General features: G+C 36.5%; 1 protein-coding gene and 1 pseudogene across 4 annotated transcripts; both read left to right on the top strand.

The window, feature by feature from the left end:
* CDC7 (cell division cycle 7) lies at window positions 1-27354 on the top strand. Of its 4 annotated transcripts, none has more exons than XM_004473033.5 (12): window positions 1-102; window positions 826-1003; window positions 8916-8999; window positions 11132-11267; window positions 15660-15753; window positions 15836-15978; window positions 16508-16757; window positions 17369-17464; window positions 18237-18415; window positions 19220-19302; window positions 21464-21613; window positions 25511-27354. In XM_004473033.5, exons 2-12 carry the CDS (start codon window positions 886-888, stop codon window positions 25891-25893), a joined length of 1716 nt encoding a protein of 571 aa, XP_004473090.1. In that variant the 5' UTR covers window positions 1-102; window positions 826-885; the 3' UTR covers window positions 25894-27354. The 4 variants fall into 4 exon arrangements, with proteins under 4 accessions (XP_004473090.1, XP_004473092.1, XP_004473091.1 ...); XM_004473034.5 differs by having other exon boundaries at window positions 7-102; window positions 809-1003; XM_004473035.5 differs by lacking the exon at window positions 17369-17464 and having other exon boundaries at window positions 6-102.
* On the top strand, window positions 6845-6961 carry LOC111759047 (small nucleolar RNA SNORA31; annotated as a pseudogene).
* Window positions 27355-27544: the final 190 nt, after the last annotated feature.

Here is a 27544-nt window from a genome sequence, read left to right as displayed (position 1 = left end):
GTGTTGCGCAGGCGCGTTTGGCAGACTCGGTAGGTGGGGCGCTCTGGAGCCGGCGACCCAGGCATTTGGGGAGTCACCGAAGAAGTCGTACTCCCTTCAACCGTGAGTTTCCGACTGTTTGTTCCATGGCGCGGGATCGTGAGGGGTTAGAAATGAATTCAAAATTCGTGACTCCGGTCTGGTCGCAGTGCAGTTCCAAAACCCTCATCCTCTTATATCCCACTGACCTGGGGCGGGAAAATCGCGCGCCTGCGCAGTAAGCATGCCGCTGGTCTCGCATCTGAGGCGAGTAGGTCCTACACCGCTGAGCTCGCGACCTGGTGCTTCCCTAAGGAGTTCCGTTCATTCCCCCTTTTCCTCCGCCAGGTGCTCATGACTCGTATCATTTCTCCACCAACACGCGTGGGTACCGGACGGGCCTCCTGGCTCTCCCTTTGAGTAGTCAAATTATTTCCTCTTCCAGTCCCTGTCCTCGGGTCAGACCGCTCCGCGTTCTCCTCCACACACGCCACCTTCACCAGCAAGCTGATTCCCAGGAGCTGCGCCAGCCCCTTCCCCAGCCCCCGACACAGCCCCCGCCCCCTGCTCCTGAGCCTATCCCGACGAGTAAACGATCCCTTCAGCCCCTTCCCCAGATTCCTGGAAGTGAAGATAAAGCAAATAGAATTCTTAGAAATGGTCCGCAGTTTTCCTTCCTTTAGGGATGTGAGCGTATGTTGCATTTTAAAGTGTTTGCGCCCTTTGGGGGTAGTGGCACTTTTTTTAGTGCTTGGTTGAGTGAGTGATTTAAACTTCTCATCTTCTCCAGTATTCTAATTTTCACAGCTCCTTTGATTTCACTGTGGACATGATCCCTTAGCTGGCATTTTGCATCCTAGTTGTTTTATGATGGAAGCAGCTTTGGGGATTCAGATGGATGAGCCAATGGCTTTTTCTCCCCTTTGTGACCGGTCTCAGGCTGATGGCTCTTTAAAAAAATATGAACAGAATTTTAAACTTCCAGGTATGTGTTTAATTCCAAAGATAAACTTAGAGGCAACAATTCTCTATTTTCAATTGTTTGTTTTTTTAAATAACTACTGGAATCTTAAATTGTATGTTTGTATACAAGCATTTTACAAATCAGTAAAAGATTCGTAAGTTCTAGATTTAGGATTGACGTGCATCTTAGAAAAAGGATAGTATAGTAGTCCAACCGTATCATTTTACAGATGAAATTGTAAGGTCAAAACGTGAGTGACTGTCTAAGAACATACAAGTTGTGTCAAAACATAAATCTCTTAGACCTGTGTTCTTATCTCTGCTTTTACCATATTGCATTTAGAAATCGACACTGGAAGGGTCTTCACTAAAGTATTTAAAGGCAGAATTTACTGACACAACTAAATGAAATTCTGGTAACAGTAATTAAGAACCACATCTCAGTGTACATTATGAAGTGTTGTTTGACTCTTCACTGAAACCTTGGACAGAGAAAGAAAGAGTCAAACAGTACCTGATCTTGTACACTAAAATGTACACCTGCATTCCTGCTCTAGCCCAGTGTTTGGGACATAATGGACATTCAATAAGTATTTGTTAAATGGAAAAGTTCCAGTTGACTGTATTTTTGTTCATAATTGGTGGCAAAATCCTTTACCTTTTCGTTGTAAGTGAATATAAGTGCTTGTCCAAAAGCTATTAATTTTGATGGTCCATGTTAGATAAGTACTGTACACACTATAAAATAGACTTGAATCCCACCCTAGAAAAATAAGACCTTGATACTTTTGCTTTCTGAGTAAAACTAAACTCATCTTTGGTCTCAAAATGAATACCCTTCCTGATCTTCCTAGTTTTGGTCATAAAAGCCACTATTATCCCAGTTACGTGTGCTAAAAACTTCATAATTGTCCTAGATTTTTGCTTTGTATTTGCTTCCTTTATCCAGTCACCTTGTTTTATCTTCTGTTTTAGATATGTTGCATTGCTTTTCTTTCATTTCCCATTGACTTCATATTAATTCATTCCCTTATCACTTTACTCCTGAAATTAAAATGACAATTCTAAATTACTTTCACTTCCTTTCCACTCCCCAGTTAATGTGTACACAGTACTTGAATAATCTTAAAATTCCACTTTCATTCAGTTTCCACACTGTCCCCCTTCCCTTTTTTTTTTTTTTTTTTTTGCAATCACTTATTTTTCATGATTCAGCTTTCGCATACTAGTTATTTGGCATATCATCATGTAGTGCCTTGCGGTATTATTCTTGTATTATTTAGTGCCCTGTGTATTTTGTCTGTGCAGTTTTTACTGTAAGCACCTTGAAGGCAGTATCTCCTGTAGCTTCTGATGCATTTGTGCATTGGATAATTCTGACTTGGTTCTAGCATTATATTCAAGAGAATGTCATAGTCTTCTGAAAATCTGCTAGGAAATACAGAGTGGGGCAAATACTATTGCAGGTTTCATACTTTCTTTGGTTTTTACCTAAAGGAACATTGAACTTTGATAATTTATAAAACATACTGAAATTTAATTCATATCTTTTTTTCATTTGACCCTGAATAAAAGCTAAGGTTATTTCAAAACACAACTCAATGATAAGTTCAACAAAGAGTAAAACTGATGATGTCCAGGCACATAACTGTCTCATGATCTAATTTGATTTACTTTCCCTTGATGAACTAACTCTTGCGTGGTGGGACTTGTTTTATGTATCCTTATATTCTCAGAACCTAACAGTGTCCAGCACATAATAGATGTTTGAAAATATTTGAAATATGATTTAATATAAGGATATGAAGTAAAATATCTCATAGGTAAGTAGCATGACATTTTGTTCTGGCATATTTGTCAGATTTTAGTAACTTTTTCCTAATAAAAATTATGCATGATTATTAAAATTTAGAAAGTATAGAAAGCCACAATAAAACATTTTATCTAATTCCACTTTCCAAATATTGCCTCTCTTGACATTTTGTTATATTCCTTTAATCTTCCTATACATACATGTAGAGATACTTTTTTTTTTAAGTACCAGAGATTGAACCCAGGACCTAGTAATTGGGAAGTAGATGCTCAACCACTGAGCTACACTCACTCCCCAGAGATACATTTTTTAAAAACTAAATTGGGATCATAGCCTATCATTTCTAATTTCCAATTTTGCTTAACAATATATTTTGAGCATTTCTTATGTAATTAAATATTCTATAAGTGTATTTTAAGATCACTGCCTAATGTTCCATTACAGGGCATGCCATAATTTATTTGGCCTTTTATTGTTGGGCCTTTAGATTGTTATCCATTTTTTGCTTTTAAGAAAGATGCTTGCAATGTGCAAATTATCCAGCAGAGTATAGGATCAAATGTTTTATTCTTTTTTTGGTAGTAGTATCTACTATATGCCCAAAGCTCTAAGTTTATTGAGTGATAAAGATATGTTCAATGAAAGAATGAAATATAAACTATACATACGGTTAAGTGTCTTCTCCATACTGTTGACCTGTCCTAGAAGGCTTGCTTTCAGTGGGTTATATGGATGGCTTTACGCCATGCTTCTAAAATGGTTTGTAGGTGAAAGTGAATGAACATCTGTCCTGGTTTGCTTAGGAGAGATCCAGTTTAAGCCTATTGTCACTAATTATTCGTGTTAATAAATTATTATTAATACTCCCCTTTCACTCTCAGGAGTATCCCAGTTTGAACTAAGTTATATGAATCCCTAGTTATAAGAGGTATAAATTAGACAGTACACAAAGCCCCAGAATAATCATGACATATATTCCTGGTGTGTCTGTTGTACTCCATGGTAAGTAAATGGAAACATTTCACTCATTTGACAAGTACTTATTAAATGTTTGTTATGTGCATACACTTTTCTAGGTCCTAGGGATAAATTAATGCATATAACACAAAAATTCATGACTACAGTTTGGTGGGAAGATATAAGCAATAAGCAGAAGTGATTAGTACAATAGAGAAAATGTAGACATAAGGGGAAATTGAAAGTTGTGATTTTAATCATGGTACTTCGAGAACGATTCAAGCGAGGTGACGGATGAGTTAAGATTTGAAGGTCCTGAAGGAGTGAGCTATGCAGATATCTGCAGAAAAGCAGATATGTGAGATGTGAGTAGGCCTAATATTGAGGAATAGCTGAGGAGGTCCTTGGGCTGGAAGGAGAAAGTGAAGGAAGTGACGTCGAAGAGGTATGCAGAGGAGGGTTCTTTTGGCTTTGTGTGGACTGAAATGGGAAAACAGGCTTTGAGCCAAATTGTGACATGGTGACTTAGCTTTAACAGGATCATTCTGGCCGTTGTGTTGAGAATAGACTGTAGGTAATCAAGGATGGAAGCAGGGAGAACAGCTAGGAGGCTGTTTTTATGTTAAAACCAACTTGAATATGTTACGTATCAGCAGAAGACAATTCACATAAAATTTCCAAGTAGAAACCTAAACCCTCATGTATAAAACATGGGCATTTAAATAAACTTTTAAGCTTGTGATGACCTTCCCTTAAATCCACAAATGATATATCCACTCACCTGAGCCTTTAGTAGTATTTTGTAGCTTTTGACATGAATTCTCTTTTTCCCTGATCTTTCACTACAGAATTTGAGGATATTGCATTCACTTTGGTTGGCAGGGAGATTTACAGTTTTTTAGAAATGTCAAGGTTGTTCTGTGGTAATAGGATACCTTAATATAAACATACCTTGGATTTTGTAAAGATGGGTGAGTATATAGTGAGTAGTGGTGGCTGAAAGCACATTAAGCTTACAGTCATTCACATAGCCTGTGCATTACAATATTTTCATCTAGCATACATTTTCTTTCTGGTGATTTCTAACAGCTAACCAGTGTCTGTATTTCTGACTGCCATCTTGTGCTTATAGGCAAAGGGAAGCACTCAAGTATGAAATTCATAGGAGAATCTGACACTATTGTAATTGGAAGGGTGCTTTTTAAAATTCCTTTACCATCACCCCTTTGTTTTTTCAGGTGAGGAAAAGGAGGACTAGTGTTATTAATGGTAGTGACAGGAGTTGAATCCAGATCTTTAAATTCCATACTTTCTTCTATATTGGTGCTGTCCAGTAGAACTTTCTGTGATAATGGTAATGTTTGTGTATCTGCACTGTCACATGTGGCTAGTGTAACAGAAGAAATTAATTTTTTGTTTTATTTAATTTTAATTAATTTAAATATCCACATAAAACTAGTTAATAGCTCAACTCTGTATCATCCTACTACAAAACTTTTAGTATTATTAATACATACACACAACAAATGCGTTCACTTGAAAGTTCAAAATGATTATATAAATACTATTGATTGTAAAAAGCACTATTATTTTATGTTCTCAGAAATCTTGCCCATTATACCATGACAATAGTACTTTTTCTTTAGTCACCTAGAATGTTTTGTTTTATGCTTATTGAAAGAATTCTTTTTTACGTAATTAGACATAATTTTTTTTATCTCTAGTATATACATAAAAAGGAAAGTAAAGATTTAGAGTCTGTCTCTTCTGATTCACTTTTTGTACTCAAATCACGGATAACCTATTTCCCAACGCACACCTTATTGTCCTCAGGATTTCTTTGAAGAATCCCTTTTTTAAAGTCATTTTATTTTATTTTTTTTTCTAGTTTTTTTTTTTTAAGATTTATTTATTTATTTAATTTCCCCCCCTCCCCTGGTTGTCTGTTCTTGGTGTCTATTTGCTGCGTCTTGTTTCTTTGTCCGCTTCTGTTGTCGTCAGCGGCACAGGAAGTGTGGGCGGCGCCTTTCCTGGGCAGGCTGCTCTTTCTTTTCACGCTGGGCGGCTCTCCTTGTGGGGCACACTCCTTGAGCGTGGGGCTCCCCCACGCGGGGGACACCCTTGCGTGGCACGGCACTCCTTGTGCGCATCAGCGCTGCGCATGGCCAGCTCCACACGGGTCAAGGAGGCCCGGGGTTTGAACCGCGAACCTCCCATGTGGTAGACTGACGCCCTAACCACTGGGCCAAAGTCCGTTTCCCTTAAAGTCATTTTAATGGGCTCTTAAGAAGAGTGTAACTGTGAGGAGCTTGCCTATGTTTGATTTTCTGCTTTACCACTCCTACAGCCATTTTACTCTTAAGGGTTAAATGAATGCTCTTCTCTGGTTTCCTGGATTTTCTTCTAAGTCACTGACTCCTATTCTACAAGTTTTGATGCTGGCTGGCAGGAATTGTAAGATGTATCCCAAAATTCAGAGTTGTTAAAATTGTCTTAGAATTAAAGAAATGTAATATCAAATTGGACAAAACAACTTAGTGCACATTCATGATGCCATTCTTGTGACATTGGAATTTGAAATTGTTTGGAATTGACACACATCAGGAGAGATTGTAGTTGGCTGTGGTAACTGTGACTCCTCAAAAGCCAGCTTTCCCCTTGGCCTTCGTTTTGACTCTAGAGTGAGGTAATGTGGACGCTCATAATGAGGCAGCTGATACTGTCTTTGACTTCTTTCTATTGTAACTTCTAAACTTTTGCTTTTTCTGCAGCTACCTCTGTGGGCCAATAATGATAATTCATTTATTTAACGTACTGTGCCAGGCAGTGTTCTACTTAGAAGTAGAGTATATTGTAGTGAATTATATAGATAAAGGAAAAATCAGTACTGGGAGAGGCATTGAATAAATAAATGAACAAGTAAGTAAACAGGATAATTTTGTAGTAGATAAGCACTCTGAAGACAATAAACAGGGTACTGTGTGTAATGGAAAGAGTGCTAATTTAAATGGGATGTGACAGTTAAGCCAGCCACATGGAGGTTTGAGGGAAGAGCATTTCAAGCAGAGAGAATAAGAGCAGAAGCGCTAAAAAATGCATCTCTGACAGACCTGAAGCAGTTAATGTCTGCTGCTAAGGTTTCCATTATAGATGCAAGAAAAAGAAGATCCTCTGGTTGTGGCAGCCAAGATTGAATGGGGGAATACAGGAAATTCCAGAAACATGGGGAAAGGGAAAAAATCTTTGTAACTCAGAAATAAACTTAAAAACAGCAAATATTTTAAAAAAGCAAAAGTGCTAAAGAAATAACATTAGTAACAGTAACTACAATAGTAACAGTTACCACTTCCTTTAAGACTATGTGCCAGGCATTGTTAAAAGCTTCACTTAGGTATATTATTTCATTTAATCCTCACAGTATCTCAATGACATAGGTACTATTATTGCTCCTTTTTTATAGACAAAGGAAACTGTGAGGCTCATAGAGATTAAGCTGTGTGCTCAAGGAAGATCATACTGGCTGATAAATAGTGGAGCTGGGATTCTAACCTAGGGCTCCCATCTCCACAACTGGTACTCATAATTTACTTTGTTATATTACCTCTTGTATTAAAATCCATGTTTTCCCAGTCCATCTATGAAGCAAATGGGAAAGTGATGGTAACTTAAGAAGTTCTTGCCTTTTTAATTTCTTGAATCCCTTCTTCCCGTTTCCTTAGATAAGTTGATATAGTGTAAAGAACACTAGACTAGATCTTCGTAGGCTTCTTAGTTGGTCTTCAGCTTAAATCGTCCTCCCCCTCAAATCTTTCCTCCACTTTTCATTTTCCTGTTAAACCTTCCATGGGTTTCACTTAAACTCTTTTTTCCCTTCCCCAGCCGTAAAGAACTTTGTCACTTTCTCCCCCCCCCCCCCACCAGTAATTGAGTAACTCATGCCTTTTACCTCTTCCATTTCTTTGCATAATAATCTTTCTAAAATGTCTTACTCAACCTTCTCTACTTGGTGAATTCTTTAGGTAGCAGCTTAGTAGTGGCCTGAAGAAGGCTTCCCAGTACCTTCAGAAGTATTGGTTTCCTCACTTTCTACCTAGTGACATATGCTTTCCTCTGTATTACAATTACCACATTGTATTAATAGTGAACTTTTAGTATCTGTCTCCTAAATATCAGGGGCTGCACCGAATTTGTTCATTTTTTAAAAAAATATGCCCAGTGCTGAACATTTTTTAAAACACAGTGTTTGTTAAATGAATGAGTTTAGAGACTTATCAGTAATTACCTCCGAAATTGGGTAAATCGTTTAACTTCCCACAATAGTAATTCCTTATCTGAAAAATAAGAAAAACAGTTCCTATCCTACCAATATTACAGTGGTATTGTAAAGATTTGAAAAAATAATGCTTATAAAAGCACTTTGAAAATATCTTAAACTGCATACTATGCAGGATATTATGATAAAATAACTGATGCTTGGTTTAGATACTGTAATAAAATCTGAAGACTCTCTGTAGTTCTATTCTATCAAATACTTTATGTATTTAGTAATATTGCCTACCCTTATTTTAACAATGTCCATTTTTATAATGTCCTTATATTTACTTAACAGTAGCAATTTGGCTTGTTAAGGGTAGAGGGTACTATTAGTAATTGGGGCAGTTTTTTAATATACATTTTGTTAACATTCCTGAAAGCTTTAGTAGACCTTCTCTGAGATATCCTGTGACTCTTTAAGGCATTAAAACTTTTTGCAAGCTTACAAGGTTTTGTACCTTTTAGGGAAGGAAATAGTTTTCAAGGAGATTGCATTGTGTCCTTGTCATGCCATCTAGTGATCACAGCACAAATTGTTTAGTTTTTTTTTTTAATTTTGCTGCTCCATTGTGTTTTACACTATGCGATGACAATACACTACGATGACAATTACATACATTAGTATGTAATTCCAACGTAGTAGAAACTGTGTGTAATTCTGAGACTACCTGTCATCATTTTAAAAGGTATGTTTGAGTTATAGCAGCTTGATGGGGTTTTAATTATTCTTTTGTCATAATGTTAAGATTTGTTATAATTATTTTTATGTGTAATTCATCATATTCTAGAATTTATTTCATTGAATTTTTAAAAACTTGAGTGTAATTGCAAATGCTTGTTTCCTTAATAGGTGTTAAAAGAGATATTGAAAAGCTTTATGAAGCTATACCACAACTTGGTAATGTGTTTAAAATTAAGGACAAAATTGGCGAAGGTAATTTTGGATATATTTTATTATCTTTACAAGTTTTTTTCCCTCTGTTTTTCTTACATAATATTTTCATCATTATTTCTTATTGAAAAAAATGCCTTTATTTTTAAAATATTAAGACCATGGTTATGTTACTAACTGTGGTAACAGCTTTTCTTTTTTCCCCTAAAGAATGAAGGAATAAATATTTATAAGAAAATGAAAGCCTTATTTAATCTACTATAAGATTGCTATATTAGCAATATGTTATTAATGTTAATTACTAAAATTGAAATGCTTAATATTCAAATGGGAGATTTGATGAAGGAAAGCCAAATCTTATTCTTCTTTCTCCATTGCAATTAGGTAGAATAGTACAGTGAAACATACGTGAAGCCTAAGGTAGCCCAACAATGAAAATAAAATAGTGCAATTTTTATAGGATGGTCAGTATTAACAAAAATACCAATAAGAGACTGGTAACTGTGCTGATTGATTGAAGGGCAAATATTGTAGACAGGTGCAAGGGGAATGAGAAGACAAAAGGTAATAGAACTTTTTTGGTGGCTGTGCTTAGAAATGCCTGAATAGTGAAAACTTCCATTTACTTTGTTGGTGGAAGGTACTGGAGATTGAACCCAGGACTTTGTACATAGGAAGCAGGCGCTCAACCACTGAGCTACATCTGCTCCCCAATGAGAGTGGGTTTTTTTGTTTCTTTGTTTCTTTGTTTTTAGGAGGTTCTGGGCATCAAACCCAGGACCTCTTACATGGGAAGCAGGCATTCAACCACTTGAGCTATATCTGCTCCCCCGGTTGATTGTTTTTTACAATAAAAAGTATCAGATGGGAAAAGGCTGGGTCAGTGGGAACAGAGAAATTGTAAGACAAGATGATTTGGATTTGTGACACATCAGAGGTAAGAAGCAGATCTTTATATCTTTTTGCCTCCCTTTAAGTCTACATTCAAAAACTTTGTTCTGAAGCATGGATGTCCTTTAACAAATTGAAAGCTATTTGTGGGGTGGGGAACGTGTTTTAAGGCTAAATAAGTTTAGGAAATGTAGCATGTTATAGCTCCCTCTTGATAAAGGATGATCTGTTTTTTGTTTGTTTGTTTAAAGATTTATTTTATTTATTTCTCTCCCTTTCCCCCCCAGTTGTCTGCTCTCTGTGTTCTTCTGTGACCGCTTCTGTCTTTATCAGCGGCATTGGGAATCTGTGTTTCTCTTCGTTGCGTCATCTTGCTGTGTCAGCTCTCCGTGTGTGCGGCGCCATTCTTGGGCAGGCTGCACTTTCTTTCGCGCTATGAGGCTCTCCTTACAGGGAGCACTCTCCTTACAGGGGACACCCCTGTGTGGCACAGCACTCCTCGCGCGCGTCAGCATTGCTCCACATGGGTAAAGGAGGCCTGGGGTTTGAACCGCGGACCTCCCATGTGGTAGGCAGATGCCCTATCCGTTGGGCCAAGTCCGCTCTCCCAGGATGATGTATTTTAGCACGTTAAAGGCCCTGAAAAATTTTGTAGTTAAGAAATCTGTTTAATTTGTTTTAGCTCAGTAGTTCCTAAACATACTTGGCCACCAAAATTTTTTTTCCTTTTCTGTTTAGTTTTATTTTAAATTTAAAACTCATGTGTTTTTTTGTAGGTTTCCCACCCCCCCCAAGAATATTATCATTTCTAGTTGTAACAGACTTGTTACAGATAATATTATAGAATACATTATATTATATTCTATATTATAGATAGATATTATAATATTATAGAATATTATAGATAATATTATAGAAAGATAATATTATAGAAAAATATTTACTATATAGGTATAAAGTAATATAGGTAATAGGTCATGACCATAGAAATATTTGGTAACTCAAACAGATTTGCTGTTTGTTTGAGTAAATTAATGCATAGAGCTTTGATAAATTAAGGCATTCTCTAAAGATGTTGAACTGAGGATAGTTAAGCCTTCATTAAAAGTTGAAAATAAGTTATATTTGCATGTGTATTTGTGCTTCATGTTCAATATCATTAAAATGTTAATAATTGGTTATAATTTTTATGGCTTCTAGATAGCTATTACAATCTGTGTTAACATTGCTTCATTAACATTTTGAAAACCAAAGGTTAGACCATCTGAAAAATTGTTTTGCAGGCACTTTCAGCTCTGTTTATTTGGCCACAGCACAATTAGAAGTAGGACCTGAAGAGAAAATTGCTCTAAAACACTTAATTCCAACAAGTCATCCCATAAGAATTGCAGCTGAACTGCAGTGCTTGACAGTGGCTGGGTAGGCAATTTAAAGATATTTGAATTGAACTTGCTGTATATAATTTATAAGATTTTTTAAGTGGATACTTTGCAGAGATGATGAAATTTTCCATGCATTAAACATATTCTCATTCAGGTGTTTCCTCTGTCCTTGGAATCGTTAGTTAAATTTATATTAATTCTCTTAGTGTGGTTTTCCTTTGAGGCTCAGATTGACTTCCTGTTCTTCTACCACTTTTTTTAATCTTCCTGCCAAATGTAAACTTTGGCCTCCATGGTATTTAACAAAAAGTGTGGAGAACAATATTGCATGTCTCTAACTAATGATAGCCTCATCTCATATTTTATTGAGAACAACAGAATCATCTGGCATGTCTTTCTCATTGGTCTCCCTCTGCTGGGTCATTCCTGTCAATATATTGACAGACCTAGTATCGTTCATCCCCCCTGAAATGCCCTCCTTCTTCCATCATTTCTTTGCCTTCACATCCAACTTCTTGAAACTTGGCTACACATACTCTTTTTGCTTATATACCTCCCCTTCACTACATGCTCAGTGTAGCTGTTCTCCTCTATGCTAAAGAGAAACTAGAGTCACCTGTGACCTCCATTTTGTTAGTTCCTATTTCTGTCCACTTGCACGCACAGCAGCATTCAAGATTTGAGCTATTGTCTTGTGGTTTCTGTACTGCTACACTTGCTTAGTTTTCCTTCCTCTTTTGACCTTTTATTTTCAGTATCTTCTGCCAGCTTTGTCCCCTTCTACCTGATTCCTAAATGTTGGAATTCCTCAATCTTGATCCTGGACTTTCTGTCTCTGTATTCTTCCCTACATAGTATCAAGCATTTCAGTATGACTTTAAATACCCAGTATGGTTCCTAGAAGTATATATCTAGCCTCAAACCTCTCTAACTGTGGATTTGTATATATCCACCTGCCTATTTGACATGTCCACTTGGATATCTGATAAACATCTCAAATCTAATATGCCCAAAATTAAATTCTTTTTCTTTTTTTTTTAAAGATTTATTATCTTTTTAAAATTTCTCTCCCCTGTCCCCCTCCCCCTCCCAGTTGTCTGCTTTCAGTGTCCATTCGCTGTATGTTCTTCTGTGACCACTTCTATCCTTATCAGTGGCACTGGGAATCTGTGTTTATTTTGTTGCTTCGTCTTGTTGCGTCAGCTTTCCGGGTGTGCGGTGCCATTCTTGGACAGGCTGCACTTTCTTTCGCATTGGGCGGCTCTCCTTATGGGGCGCACTCCTTGCACGTGGGGTTCCCCTACGCGGGGGACACCCTTGCATGGCAGGGCACTCCTTGCGCTCATCAGCACTGCGCATGGGCCAGCTCCACACAGGTCAAGGAGGCCCAGGGTTTGAACCGCAGACCTCCCATGTGGTAGGTGAACGCCCTATCCTATGGGCCAAGTCTGCTTCCCCAAAATTAAATTCTTAATCCTATTCTCTTCCCCACAAAACAAACAAACAAACAAACAATTCTCAGCAACAACCTGTTCTCACTCATCTACTCAGCTCAGCAAATGGCACCATAGTCTACCCACTTGTTCAACCAGAAACCTAGGAATTACCCTCAATTTCTCCATTTCTCTCCTAAACCACATCCATCACCAAGTCCTGGCTATTCTGCCTCCAAAATATATCTAAAAATCCATCCATTTCTTTCTGTCTCTATTGTCACTACCTCAGCCCAAGCCTAACCTGCTATTATAGCCTGCTTCTCCTTTTCCTTCCTCTAATCCCATCTTCACACAGCAGCCAGAGTGCTCTTTAAAATAGAAAATATAGGGAAACGGACTTTGGCCCAGTGGTTAGGGCGTCCGTCTACCATATGGGAGGACCGCGGTTCAAACCCCGGGCCTCCTTGACCCGTGTGGAGCTGGCCATGCGCAGTGCTGATGCGCGCAAGGAGTGCCTTGCCACGCAAGGGTGTCCCTCGCGTGGGGGAGCCCACGCGCAAGGAGTGCGCCCATGAGGAAAGCCGCCCAGCGTGAAAGGAAAGAGCAGCCTGCCCAGGAATGGCGCTGCCCACACTTCCCGTGCCGCTGACGACAACAGAAGCGGACAAAGAAACAAGACGCAGCAAATAGACACCAAGAACAGACAACCAGGGGAGGGGGGGAAATTAAATAAATAAATCTTTAAAAAAAAATAAAATAAAATAAAATAGAAAATATATACATATATAGTAAAAATTAGATAATGTTAGTTCTACCACTTAAATCCTTGAGCAGTTTCCCTTTGTTCTTGGGGGGGAGGGGGGTGGGGAGGAAGGTGGGGAATCCAAACCCTACCATGGCCTTTTAACTTTCTGTTTAACCAAGGCCTTTCCTACCTCTCTGTCTCACACTCATTTCCTGCCACTCTTCCCACCTCCCACACTGTGCCCCAGTTTCTTTTGATTCCTCAAATTTGTCTCTCTTTCTCACCTCAGGGCCACTGCCCTTGCATTTTTCCCACTCAGGAAGACCTCTTCCCAGTATTTACATGCTGAACTCATTTTTCTGATCTGAGCAAGACTGACAATACTTGAGAGAGGTCTTCTCTGAATTAAACTAGATCCTCTTATTTTCCATTGTCACATCACCTTTTGTTTTTTTTTCAAAACCCTAAACTTAATCTATCATTATTTGTTACCTTGTTTATTATTTGCCTTGCCTACTAAATAGTAAATTTCATGAGGACATAAAGCATATTGATTTTATCACCATTAATTACATCCATCATGTCTGGCAAATAACAGTGCCTACTAAATACTTAATGAATGAATGAGACTGTTGAATTGTTTTACCCCTCTTATTATAGAAGACAAGAGGATGAGGAAGATCATTCTTTCCTCTTTTCCATGCTTTCAGTATCTCCCTCTGCTATTCTTCCTTTCTCTGTGGTCCAAAAAAGTACATACTAAAAAAGTCTTCATCTAATCTTAGTGCCCTTCTAGTTCTCCTACTGGTTTTTCTTTTTTTCTTTGCAAGACACTTTGGACAAATTGTATTTATGCTCTGCTTCCGTTATATCCTTTTTTCCCTCCTTCAATCCTGTTTTGCTTCTTCCTTTCCACTTAAATTGCTCTTTGAAAAATTATCAGTTAATTCCTCTTTCCGAAACAAACACCTTCCCTTAGTCCTTATTCGCTTGGATTTCCAATCTGCCTTGTCAATCACCTCTTCCTTCAAAACTCCTTACTTTGATGACACAACTCTCTGGGATTTTCTGCCCATTGTTTTTTTCTCACTCTCCAACTTAGATTTTTTCCAAGGCTTAGTTTTCTGTTGTTAGTTTCTCTGCAAGGACTTGTACTGTCTTCTCACTTGACTTTTCCTTTAAAGCTTAGTCCCATTTCTTGATATCTCTACCAAAATGATGAAATTTTGGTTTTGGATGTATTTTTTTCTGGTTTCTCTACTTAACTTTATTCACAATCCACATTATTTTACTCACTCAGACTCAGAACCACAGAAATTAATTTCACCTATTTTCTTCATCTTTTACAAAGCAAGCACAGTGGTTAAGAGCTTAGTTCTGGAGTAGACTACTTGGTTTAGTGTCCTTGGGGAAGTTTTATGGAGTTGTGAAAATTGAGTTTCTTTTTTTTTTTTTTTTAAAGATTTATTTATTTATTTAATTCCCCCCCTCCCCCCCCCCCCCCCGGTTGTCTGTTCTTGGTGTCTGTTTGCTGCATCTTGTTTCTTTGTCTTGTTTCTTTGTCCGCTTCTGTTGTCGTCAGCGGCACTGGAAGTGTGGGCGGTGCCATTCCTGGGCAGGCTGCACTTTCTTTTCACGCTGGGCGGCTTTCCTCACGGGCGCACTCCTTGCGCGTGGGGCTCCCCCACGCGGGGGACACCCTTGCGTGCATCAGCGCTGCGCATGGCCAGCTCCACACGGGTCAAGGAGGCCTGGGGTTTGAACCGCGGACCTCCCATATGGTAGACGGACGCCCTAACCACTGGGCCAAAGTCCGTTTTCCTGAGTTTCTTAATACCTTTGAAATGCTTAGAATAAAGCTTGGCATAATGTGAATGCCCAATAAATGCTTAACTATTGTTATTTTAAAATTTATTTTTTTACTATTATCACCTCATCTGCTACTAAGTCCTTTTAATTCATTCTTGTTATTCATCCTTTCCTTTTCATACTGTCACTTTCCCAGTTAAAACTTTGGTTATTTCATGCTTGAATTATTGTAGTAAATTTATAACTTTTTGTTTAAAAGAAAATTTTATCTTCTCTTATATAAGTCAGTTAGATGTGTCTAATATCCAATATGATAATTTTAAGTTAGTTTTTTAGCATTATTTATACATTGCTAAAATTATATATTTTTTAAAAACAGGCATAAGGTTTCAGTTCATTTGACCTTTCTTCTAAAGTTCGTTATGCATTTTTCTACTAGGGGGCAAGACAATGTCATGGGAGTTAAATACTGCTTTAGGAAAAATGATCATGTGGTTATTGCTATGCCATATCTGGAACATGAATCCTTTTTGGTAGGTTTTAATATTTCTTCAGTTTTTATTAGCTAAATGTTTCGTTGAAAACTATTTTATGATATTCATAATTTTATTTTAGGACATTTTGAATTCTCTTTCCTTCCAAGAGGTACGGGAATATATGTTTAATCTGTTCAAAGCTTTGAAACGCATTCATCAGTTTGGTATTGTCCACCGTGATGTTAAGCCCAGCAATTTTTTATATAATAGATGCCTGAAAAAGTAAGTATGAAATGTTACCTGAAAATATTTACACTTAAGTGAATTTGTTTTATGGAGTCCATCTTATAGGTATAGAACATATTATAGCAGTCATACATAGACATAGTGAAGGAGAAGAAAAATTTGTCTTAGTAAAGCAGTGTATATCGTTAAATATACCATGGTTCAGTGCAAATAGTATTGCGCTAAAAGGAGACTTAGAAAAAGTGTAGTCCGTTTTGACTTTATACATGTCTCTTATCTCTGGGCTTCATTTTCCTTTTATAGTAAATGAGGGCATTGGGCCACATGATAGCCAGTTTCCTGTTTCAGCATTAAAGTTTTGCACTTATGTATTTTTCTATCTTAGTTATCTATGAAATCCTTTGTCTGGAAAATGTATATTTCTTTTTTTTTCAATAATGTGATAAATTCTTAATTGATCCCCCAAAAGTGACAGTTTCTATGTCAATATGATTTGAGTGTATTATAATGTTAGTAAAACTTTAATTGTTAACAGAAATTTGAAATGCTTAATTTTGTTTCTTAGGTACGCCTTGGTAGACTTTGGTTTGGCCCAAGGAACCCATGATACGAAAATAGAGCTGCTCAAATTGGTCCAGTCTGAAGCTCAGCAGCAAAGTTTTTCACAAAATAAGTCACACGTTATCACAGGAAACAAGATTTCATTGAGTGGCCCAGCACCTAAAGACCTGAATCAGCAGCCCATCACAAAAGCATCTGTTAAGAGGCCCTACACAAATGCACAAATTCATATTAAACAAGGAAAAGATGGAAAGGTTCTACTTCTTTTATTTTTTAAGTTCTAACATGTTTCAGAAATGTACTCCTTTATCCAACAGAGGGAGATATAATACTAGGATAATATTTGCAATTAAAAAAATTTTTCTTACATGTTATATGTGCTCAATTGAATCATTTTGCATATTATTTAAAAACTGAAATATACTTAGTAGATTTATAATGTCTTTGTCATTATATATCACAGTATTATATGACAAAATGGAAAATAGTAAATTTTCCTTGCATGTTATAAAGTTCAGATTAATTATCTTTTTTAAAAGAAAGTGTTAGCTATAAGGGAAAAACTCTGAAGTGTCTATCTCCATTTTAGCTGCACAGCAAAATGAAACATCCATGCAGGTGGTTTTGGAATTTTTTTTAGTTATATATTTTTGTGGGCTGTATATAATAACATTGTATGAGTGTTAAAGAGTTCTGTCTAGATTATTTTCTCCTTTCACAGAAGTGTTTTGGTGCCGGAGAATGACTTGGATGCAGCTGTTTTTGTTTTATGTCACTTAACTCTTTCGAAACTATGGCAGAGTACAGCTGGCAGAAAGTGTTACAGATATAATCCTTATTTTCCTTGTTTTTGTTGGTATTGTAGGAGGGATCTGTAGGCCTTTCTGCCCAGCGCTCTGTTTTTGGAGAAAGAAATTTCAATATACACAGCTCCATTTCACATGAGAGCCCTGCAGTGAAAGTAAGTAATGTAGCTTAATAGTGCAATGATCAGTCAGTCATATACTAAAGACAATTTAGGTAATGACTAGATTAGCATTTATTACCAGCATTTTAAAAAAATTCTTTGCTTTGACACAGGTATTACTCATTTGAGTTTTCAGTCAAAATTTTATTTGTCCCAGTTTTTGTCTGAATTTTTCTAGTGGAGATTTTCATCATTTTTGGTTAGCTGACTAATGTTTTTTTTCTAGAGGAGCATTCAGAACAGTAAGGGCTTTCTGATTATTACTGGTCAGAATGTGAACTCCCAACACCTGACATAGGTCTGACACACAGTTGATAACATAAGTATGTTTGTTAACATTGTCATCAACGTTAGATGTTAGATGTTTTTAAATTGACTTATCCTGTGATAGCTAGGCAATGAGCAACAAATTAAAACTTGAATTTAGCCAATGTAATTGTGCAGACTACAGTTCTGAAATGGAGTTAGACACTAGGACGTAATTGTTTTATCCTTTTATAATGTATCAGGAAAAGTTTTAATAAAAAGTATATCAACTATTTACCAAATTAGGACTAATAAGTAGATTTTAATATACATTTATTCCACAGAGAAACTACCAAGAAAGACCTTAAAATTTCAAATAGATAACTGTTTGTTTAAATCCAGTAGCACATTCAGCAGGTTTAAAAGTCATGCTTCCACTGTTGCTTTTTTGCTGTACTAGCATTTTGAAGGCATCATGTTAAATGTCATGAAAATAGAAAATTCAACTTTTCTTTTACAGCTTATGAAGCAGTCAAAGACTGTGGATGTACTATCTAGAAAGTTAGCAACAAAAAAGAAGACTATTTCTACAAAAGTTATAAACAGTGGTGTGATGAGGAAAACTGCCAGTTCTTGTCCATCTAGCCTGATCTGTGACTGTTTTGCAACAGATAAAGTTTGCAGCATTTGCCTTTCAAGGTAATGGGCTTTAATGGTGCTAGAAAATCATCAGCATGCTGTCAGACAAGACGAGAAGTTACACAGATTTTGGTGGGCTATTGATTTAGTGAGTGAAAAGGAACAACACAACTCTATGAACTACATAGGCACTGGTGCAGAACAGTACCTCTAAGAGCAAATGATAAGTGTCATCTCATATTTTGCTTTTGACATGCATATGCTCTTTGGAAAACACATTTGTTCTTATGTGCGAATAATTTTGAGAGGGTGTAATGGCTTTTTTGGAACCACAGAATACCATATTTTGCTTGCTGATGTAATATTTTCTGTTTTCTTCTTTATTCCTAACTGTATGAAATAACCAGAACTAAATAATTAAGTTCCTCTCTCACTCCCACCTCTAACTTTTTGCCTTATAAATTCCTCTTCCTTCAAGACTTGGCTTTCATGAAGCCTTTCCTAATTAACTCAAGTACATAAGTGAATAAGCATATCAATAATTAATCATCCCAAACAAATAATTTTTTAATAACCTCTGAATTCCTGTTGTATTTTATTTTTCTATTAAGGTGCTTATCATGTACTGCCTCTTTTTTATGGTTGGAAGTTATCTTAAAACTTTTCTGGAATAAGGCCAGGGAACTAACAGGGAAGGAAAGCAAAATTCAGGGTGTTTAAGTGTATTGGATTATAATTTTTTTTATGATGACTTTTATTTAAATAGATATTAAGGAAAAATTTACTGCAAACTAAATAATTTTTTTTTAGTCTTAAATGTTAAACTTTAACATAACTGGAAAAATCTCATTTCTTTATCTTAAGGCGGCAGCAAGTTGCCCCTAGGGCAGGTACACCAGGATTCAGAGCACCAGAAGTCTTGACAAAGTGCCCCAATCAAACTACTGGTATGTTGCACTGTAAATAGAGAACGCAATTCAAATTTAATGGTCCCAGATATATTTTATGATCTTTTCTTCTTATGACTAATATTTGCGCTCTTCTCCTTTTTCATTAAATTATGCAAGTACTGGTAGTGTAGTATTCGTGTTTTCTGAGATAATGCTAATCTCTGTGAAATTTTCAAATCCTAAAATGACTGTTGCCTTTGTTTACCTTTGTTTTTTATAGATTGCATTTTGCTTATCTATTTACAAAATGATTTTTCCAGAAATTTTGTTAACATCACCTTTGAGTGGAGAAAGTTGTATATTTAGTAGTTTTTGCCAGTTTTTTTGTTGTTTAAGACTTGCTACATTTCATCTATTTGATACTTCAAAAATGTTCTGTGATACAGATATAATTGTGTGTTTGATTAAAATTAATTTTTGTTATGGTGAAAACAATATTATAGCATCAAAAAATTTTTTGAAGGATAAAAAGCCTATTATAATCTAAAAAATTATCATGTTAGCCTGAGCACAGTACACATCTTGTTGAAGATGACTCCTGCTATGCACTTAGATTAAGGGCTTTCAGTTTATTTGTTGTATGTATACTGTGTGCTTGCTAATGATACAAAAAGAAATGAGGGAGTAGGTATAGCTCAGTGGTAAGTGCTTGCTTCACATATACGAGGGTTCAATCCCTGGTGCCTCCTAAAAAATTAGTGAAATGAGACAATTTAATCACACTCTAGTGAGCACATACCCTAAATTTTTGTTACCTGTGAGTATTGTGATAGAACTTTATATAAGGTATTCTAGGAGTATCTGACTAATCTGAAGAGATCACAAGAGGAAGTTCATGAAAGAGATTACCTCTGAGATGAGAATGTCAGTTGGGATGGGAGGTTGGCATTGAAGCATGAGCAAGGAAAGGTTAGTGTTGCTAGAATGTAAGATTTAAGTCCAAAAATGGTAAGAAGTAAGCTTGGACAGAGGTAGACAAGATCAGATCATACTTGTTAAAGAACTTGGACTGTATCCTGTAGGTGTTGGAAAGTTATGGAAGAGAAAGAGTAATACTGTACTCGAGATGGATCATTCTGGGAGGTATGCAGAGAGAATATTTTTTTTACAGTGATCCAATTGAGAGATGATGAATGAGGGCATTGATAACAGGAATGGAAAGAAAGGTGAAGAATTGGAAAGGCAGAGCCTGGTGGGTAATTGGTTGTGAGATTTGGGTGCGATTTGGTAAGGGAAAAAAGTATTCAGGATGTTTACGAGACTTGTGAATTGAGAGACTTAGGTAGGCACCAGTAACCAAGATGGTAAATAAAGGAGAAAGAACTGCTATATGTGTGAAGCTCAAGAGAAGGGGTCTGGGCTGGACATACAGTTGGGTGTGATCATTATGTAAAAGGTAGTTGAAAACTTGAAGTGTAAGAGGTTAGAACTCTGGGGAACCTCAGCACTTAAGGTAGAAAAAACATGAAGAAGCTTTAAGAGGTACAGAGGGAACTAAGGCATGTGATACAATGGCCTTAGAGCAAATAACTTCATGATACTTGAAGGTCTGTAACAAGGAGAGAGAAGGTGCCCCTTAAAAAAAAAAGAGAAAGAACAACAAAAATGAGCTTCTTTATGTGAGGCTGAGCTTGATCTTAATCTTAATTTCCAAAATTCTAGAGATTAGAATTTTTTAGAAATAGTTCAAGTTAGCACTAGGCTGAAGAAAAGCTTCTAATGTTCAATACGTTTCACTAAAATGAAAATATTTTTACTGCTTAGAGCATGTCATTCCTGAGGAGGACCCAGAGTTTTGCCCACATAGCTCTTTTTAAATTTCCTTTGACCTTATTAAACTGTGCGTTTACTTTGTGTTTTCTATTGTTGAAATAGTCTCAAACTTAATAATATGTTGCTTAAGAAAGACATTGTATTTTATATTAAGGATGTAGATGAGGGATTTGTGATCCTAGCTGTGCATCAAAAACATCAGTGGAACATTTGAAAAATAGCTGTATCTCCAGAACAATTAAATCAGAATCTCTGAGGGCTTGGATCTGGACATCAGAATTCTTTATGGCTCCCAAATGATTCTAATGCATGTAAGGTTGGAGAACTATTGACTTAGATAATAAAATTATGGATCTGGGATTTTTAAGTTTGTTTTCTGTTGCAGCAATTGACATGTGGTCTGCAGGTGTCATATTCCTTTCTTTGCTTAGTGGACGATATCCATTTTATAAAGCAACTGATGATTTAACTGCTTTGGCTCAAATTATGACAATTCGTGGATCCAGGGAAACTATCCAGGCTGCTAAAACTTTTGGTAAGCAGTTTTTAAATATAGACCAAAACAAATGCCTTTGATTATCTCCTACAAATCATTACAAAATTCTCTTTATAAATAAACATATTCTATATTCATAAAGTTCTCTAATCTTAGGTAGAGTATTTCTCAATTAGTTGAAAAACTGCATTCATGTAGGGAAACAATTTAAAATCACTTGAAATTTATCGTCTCTTCTACTTATAATCATTTTAATCTTATTAAACACAAAGTGCCATACTTCTCCGGTATTTAAACTTCACTTTATCATCTTGAACAAAAGACTACAGAATACAGCCTTATTTAACACTCTGTAGTTATGATTTGATTTTACTGACAGGCATATTTTAACATATGTTTTTAATTTTTTTAGTGCGTGTCATGTACCAGTACCTCTGCTTGGTACTGAATATGTAATAGTCCCTGCCTTAAATGATCTTAGTCTATATCAGCAGGTATACAGGTCATTATAATACAGTGTAATAAGGACTTCAATAGACAAAAGAGTAGAATATTTGTTAGTCATCAGGTTCCTTGTGGTACAAGTAGCAGAATAGAAAAGAACAGATTATCTTTACTGATGGAGTATTATTTTTAAGAATATGTTAGGCAAGGTTAAGTCTTCTCCTTAGTCACGCAAGTTTTTGTTCTTCAAGACTGGGATATGCAGTATACTTCATAGGACATCTGTGGATTAATCTCAGCCCTGGTCCTGCCAACAACCTTGACTTAATGCCTATATCGTGTTTATTCTCCAAGCATAATTAAAATTAATGCTTTCCAGAGAGTGGGTATGATTGAGTCAGCTTGCTATCATGCAATGTGGATTATCCCTCTGGGACAAAGTTTCAATTAACCCACTAATTAAAGTTTCAATTAATCAAAAGTGACTGAGCTGCCCCCAAGATCAGTGGGTCTTAACTAGGATTGGGTTACAGAATTATCTGAGGAACTTTCACCCTACCCTATCACTTTCAGGAACATATGATTGAGAAAGATAAGAATTTTAGAAAGAGTTCAGTTTGGGGAAAAAAGGTGATTTTGACCAAGAACCTACTTCCAGTTAAGAACTATTGCTGGAAAATGATTGTCTGTTGCTTAGGCACCAGTGTTGTTTTCTGATCCACCAGATAATCCACTTAGTGGCAGTTGTGGAAGAGCCTCATAATGGAGGCTTATCCATAAAATGTTTCTGCAACATAGTCAACCCACAGCTGCACTTTAGGCTTTTGTTTATCTCATACTGATCATAAGTAAATTTTATTTGAGGCTAATAGGATGAATATTCCATACATAAAAGAGAAAAGTGACCATGAATGGAAAGTAAAATTGATATCTTGGGAATAGTATTGTTGTGTGAGTACATTTTATTCTCAACTAACTGAGAATACTTTTATCTACTACTGGCTCGCTTTATGAGAAGCTTGTGAACATGAAGTTTATTAGCCAGCACAGAAAAATTTTATTGAAGAACTTGACTCTTCCCCTACCTATATAGTTGAAGTTGTAACAAGAGTCAACAGTGGAAGTGCATCAGACACAAAATGCCCTGAGTCTGGAGAGTAGACAAGGGCTTTTAGAATTTTAATTGTAAATCTTGTCCTCATATTTAAGAAATAATAATGCTGTATAGCACTTTTCTCTACTTTATCAGTATGATTTCTATAGTTACATGAGATAGCTCTTAACCATAATTTTAGGTTAAGTAAGAACTCTCAATTTCAACAACCACAAATTCCTCTCTTTTATAACCCAAAGAAATGCCTTGCCTGAGATGAGAGCAGTGCAAGTGTTTCTCCTTCTCTTCTCTTGCCATGTGTCTAACCTGCCCCTGCCCCAACCCTCAAACCTTACAGTTGGCCCCATTATAGGTTGTCAATTAAGTACTTGTTGAATTGTGTTGCATAAATTCAAAAAAATCTTGAACTGTAACACGTAGTCCATAACAGTATTTTTTTTTTTAATATGTCAGTTTAAATTATTTTCCCTACGGACTTTGGCCCAGTGGTTAGGGCGTCCGTCTACCACATGGGAGGTCCGCGGTTCAGACCCCGGGCCTCCTTGACCCGTGTGGAGCTGGCCATGCGCAGTGCTGATGCGCGCAAGGAGTGCCCTGCTACACAGGGGTGTCCCCCGCGTGCGGGAGCCCCACGCGCAAGGAGTGCGCCCGTGAGGAAAGCCGCCCAGCATGCAAAGGAAAGTGCAGCCTGCCCAGGAATGGCGCCGCCCACACTTCCTGTGCCGCTGACGACAACAGAGGCGGACAAAGAAACAAGACGCAGCAAATAGACACCAAGAACAGACAACCGGGGGAGGGGGGGGATTAAATAAATAAATAAATCTTTTAAAAAAAAAATTTATTTTCCCTGAATATTTTAACTGAGCCCTGTCTTTGGTCATTTAAAAATATCAAACTACCAAATAATTTAGGCAATATCGTATAGCTTGAAGAGATGTTGTGACCTACGTTTTTAAAATTATTTCATGACTTCTGAGTAGCCTAATAAATTAAGGAATAAGATACTATGGCTGTTCTGGCAATAACTTTCTCCAGGACAAAACAAGAATAATAGAATAGGTTTAAAAATTTAAAAAAGATAGGCCTATAGTATCAGCAAACTTAGTTTTTGGTAATTTGTTCCGTTTGTCTCCTCTCTGGCCTTTCCTTTTCTTCTCTCTTAGTACACCAGTCTAGTGGTTTGATCAGAATATTTAAAGGTAGCTTTTTTATCATCCAGAGCTAGATTAATTGCTCTGTTGACAATCCACATTCCCCAGAAATGAATTTAAAGCTGTGCTACTCATTGTTTTATCTCCACATAAGATTATATACATATAAAGGCAAAAATAATACACAATGGCCTATTTGTATGCTTCACTTATTTTTACCGGTGTCTGATGATAAACTGGTCAGGAAGTTGTTTCAAAGACATTTACATTTTAAAATACTCAGATCTGGTTTGTTCATTAATTCATTCAAAATAATGTATTGAGATCTAATGTGTGCCAGATACTTTTCTAAGTTCTGCTTTCAAAGAGCTTAAATTCAAGAGGGGGAGAAAAAATAAATATATACTGTCAAAGAGTACTATTAGGAAGAAAGATAAAAGGGGGAAGGGAGTGAAGAGGGCACAGCTATTTTGAATAGGTTAATTAGGGACAACATTTCTTAGGAAGTGACATTTGAATAGAGACATGTGGAGAGGCTGAATAATACCTTTTTTGTCCAGTCCAGCAAACATTAATTGAGCACCTGATATGTGCTAGTCATTATCTAGGTTTTAGGGGTTTAAAGATGAATAAGACAGTCCCCATTACAAAAAAGAGTTCACAGTCTAGTAGGCCAGATGGATTTACCTCTTACCAGTTTTAATAGAGGTAATAAAAGTAATAATAGAAATCTACAGTGAAGATGGGAATGATTAACTCTGAGAGTGTCAGGGCCTTGGCAGAGGTGATTCTTGAACTGGGGTAGGTGATATGAGTAGGATAGTTCTGGGTGCACAGGGGTTCAAGGCATCCTAGGCAAAAGTAGGAGCCATGTAGTCAGGCAAGGGGCCTGAAGAGGGAGGTGAAGGGAACTGCAGCTGGTTAAAGATTATAGAAGCAAAAGTGATAGCTAGAGAAGTTGGTGGACTAAGGCAGGTCTCTTATGTAGCTCAGTGAGTTACTGCTTTCTGTTTACTATATCTTCCACCATATGACTTGGCTTTCATCTATGCAGTTCAAACACACATATAGCATGGTACGCTCTGTTTCATTGTACACAGTGCAGATGTATCCATAAAGCACCTGGTTAAATTTGCAGGTTTCCCACAAGACAGGCTTCTGATATTCCAAATACCATTTTTAAAATGTGTTTTTTGTTGTTGTTGTTTATTTTGTTTTTTATTTTAGGTAAGTCAATATTATGTAGCAAAGAAGTCCCAGCACAAGACTTGAGAAAACTCTGTGAGAGGCTCCGGGGTATAGACTCTAAGACTTCCAAATTAACAAGTGAAATACAAGGACCTGCTTCTCATAACCCAACTCTTTCAGAAGAGATTGACCATAAAGCTTCCCACATACATACACCTCAGGCACAGCACTCTGGGAGTTCATTGCATAAAGGGGACAGTAATGGCTGTTTTAATGAGGATACTATTAATTTAGAAGGCTGGGATGAGGTACCTGATGATGCATATGACCTGCTTGATAAACTTCTAGATCTAAATCCAGCTTCAAGAATAACAGCAGCAGCAGCTTTGTTGCATCCATTTTTTAAAGATATGAATTTGTGATTGTGGTCCTTCATTTAATGTTTACTGTTGTGTATTGTGAGATAGGGGAAAGTTCTTTGCAATAGCCATATGTTCTTTGGATACCAGGGCAGTAGCAGTAATTTATTTTAAAATTTTAGTATTTGCTCTCTTGGCAGGTTCTAAAATAACTTTCATATAAAAACAGCTGCAGATTTAAGATTACTGAAAATGTTTAGAATAGTTCTTTGAACTAACAACGTTCTTTGTCTTAGATCTACCCAAGTAGAATCAGATCTCTAGTTTCCATAATTGCTTTTCACTATCTTATGCAGAAGGAACAGTTTTAAAGCATAGTACATAGGAGGTCAAGGTGCAAGTTTTAAAAATAATAGATGTGATAGGAATTAAATGAATCAAAGACTTAGTTTACTGGTTTCTTGAATGATGAGCTATATGTACTTATGGAAAGCTCAACCTGATACTGGTACTCTAACAATTCTGTAGGAAAAGAAGATAATTTCCTTTTAGAAGTATCTGTTATACCGTTTATAAACACTGAAACAATTAATGAGAAAATATTGGTCTTAGGAGGACATATCACTTAAAATTGAATTTGATTTATCCTTTTTTTAAAGTATTTTATGAAAATATTTTTATGTGAATTGCCTTGTTTTTTCTTAGAATGATTTCTCTTGATTTTTTTTCTTCCCTCTCTACCCCTAAATACATTCTCTTTGGAAACTACCTGGTGTGCTTACCATGAAGTTTTTCAGTGCTTTATTAAATGCTTTATGTGTTTACAATTGGGAACTTAATAATATGATGAGTACAATAAGGGGAAGCCACAGGACCAACGTGAATATTGATAGTATAAATGCTTTTCTCTTTCTCTGAGTGTGGCTTTCTCACACCATCTTAGGTGTAATCAGGTACCTGCTAAAAGGAAAGGATACACAGAATTCACCCTGTAATTGGAGATTGTTCCTCTGCCCAGAGCCATCCAGTTCTCCATATCCTATTTTGGCTGAGTTGTTTGACTCAGAGAAGGGTGATTACTGGAATCTTGGGTGGGTTGGGACGGGAGATAATGAAGTAGGCAAAATATAAAGGGACTTAAGATGGAGGCGTAAGTATTATTTACATTCCAAAATGATAAATATCAGTGACAGCTATCAAACTTTCTGTGGGAAATAAATCTGTTTGGTAAGTGGATCTGCTGAGAAGTTTCTTGTGTAGTAGTCATAAAGTATAAAAACAGCTTAGGGACATAGAACATATATTCATTATATTATTTTGAGCGTTTTAAATCAGTATTTCTACCTAATCTATTTGAATAATATGTTCTCAAACAGGTGACTTAAGTTAGAATACTATGTATATAAACCATTAACATTCATCTGCTCTGTCTTCTCATGCTGTAATCTTTAAAAAAAGAAATTTGAATGTTTTTGAATTTGTATGTTTAATAAAGTTATACTTTTACATTTTCATAATGTCAAACTACTCTTGAGAAGTGATATTTTTTTTCAAAAAATATTAACTGCTAGGAATATTTTCCTTTTGAGATTGGTGAATGCTTTCTTCAAACAAATAGTGAGTAATAGGTTAACAAGTATTGGCCGGCTTTAAATACCATATAAAAGAAAGGAATAGATTTTTCTATAGAAAAGTGCTCATTGGCTTACTTTAA

This window comes from Dasypus novemcinctus, chromosome 9 (genome assembly GCF_030445035.2).
Source record: "Dasypus novemcinctus isolate mDasNov1 chromosome 9, mDasNov1.1.hap2, whole genome shotgun sequence".
Taxonomy (NCBI): Eukaryota; Metazoa; Chordata; class Mammalia; order Cingulata; family Dasypodidae; genus Dasypus; species Dasypus novemcinctus.
Note: the sequence above shows the minus strand (reverse complement) of the source record. Positions and strands in the feature narration are given on the sequence as shown.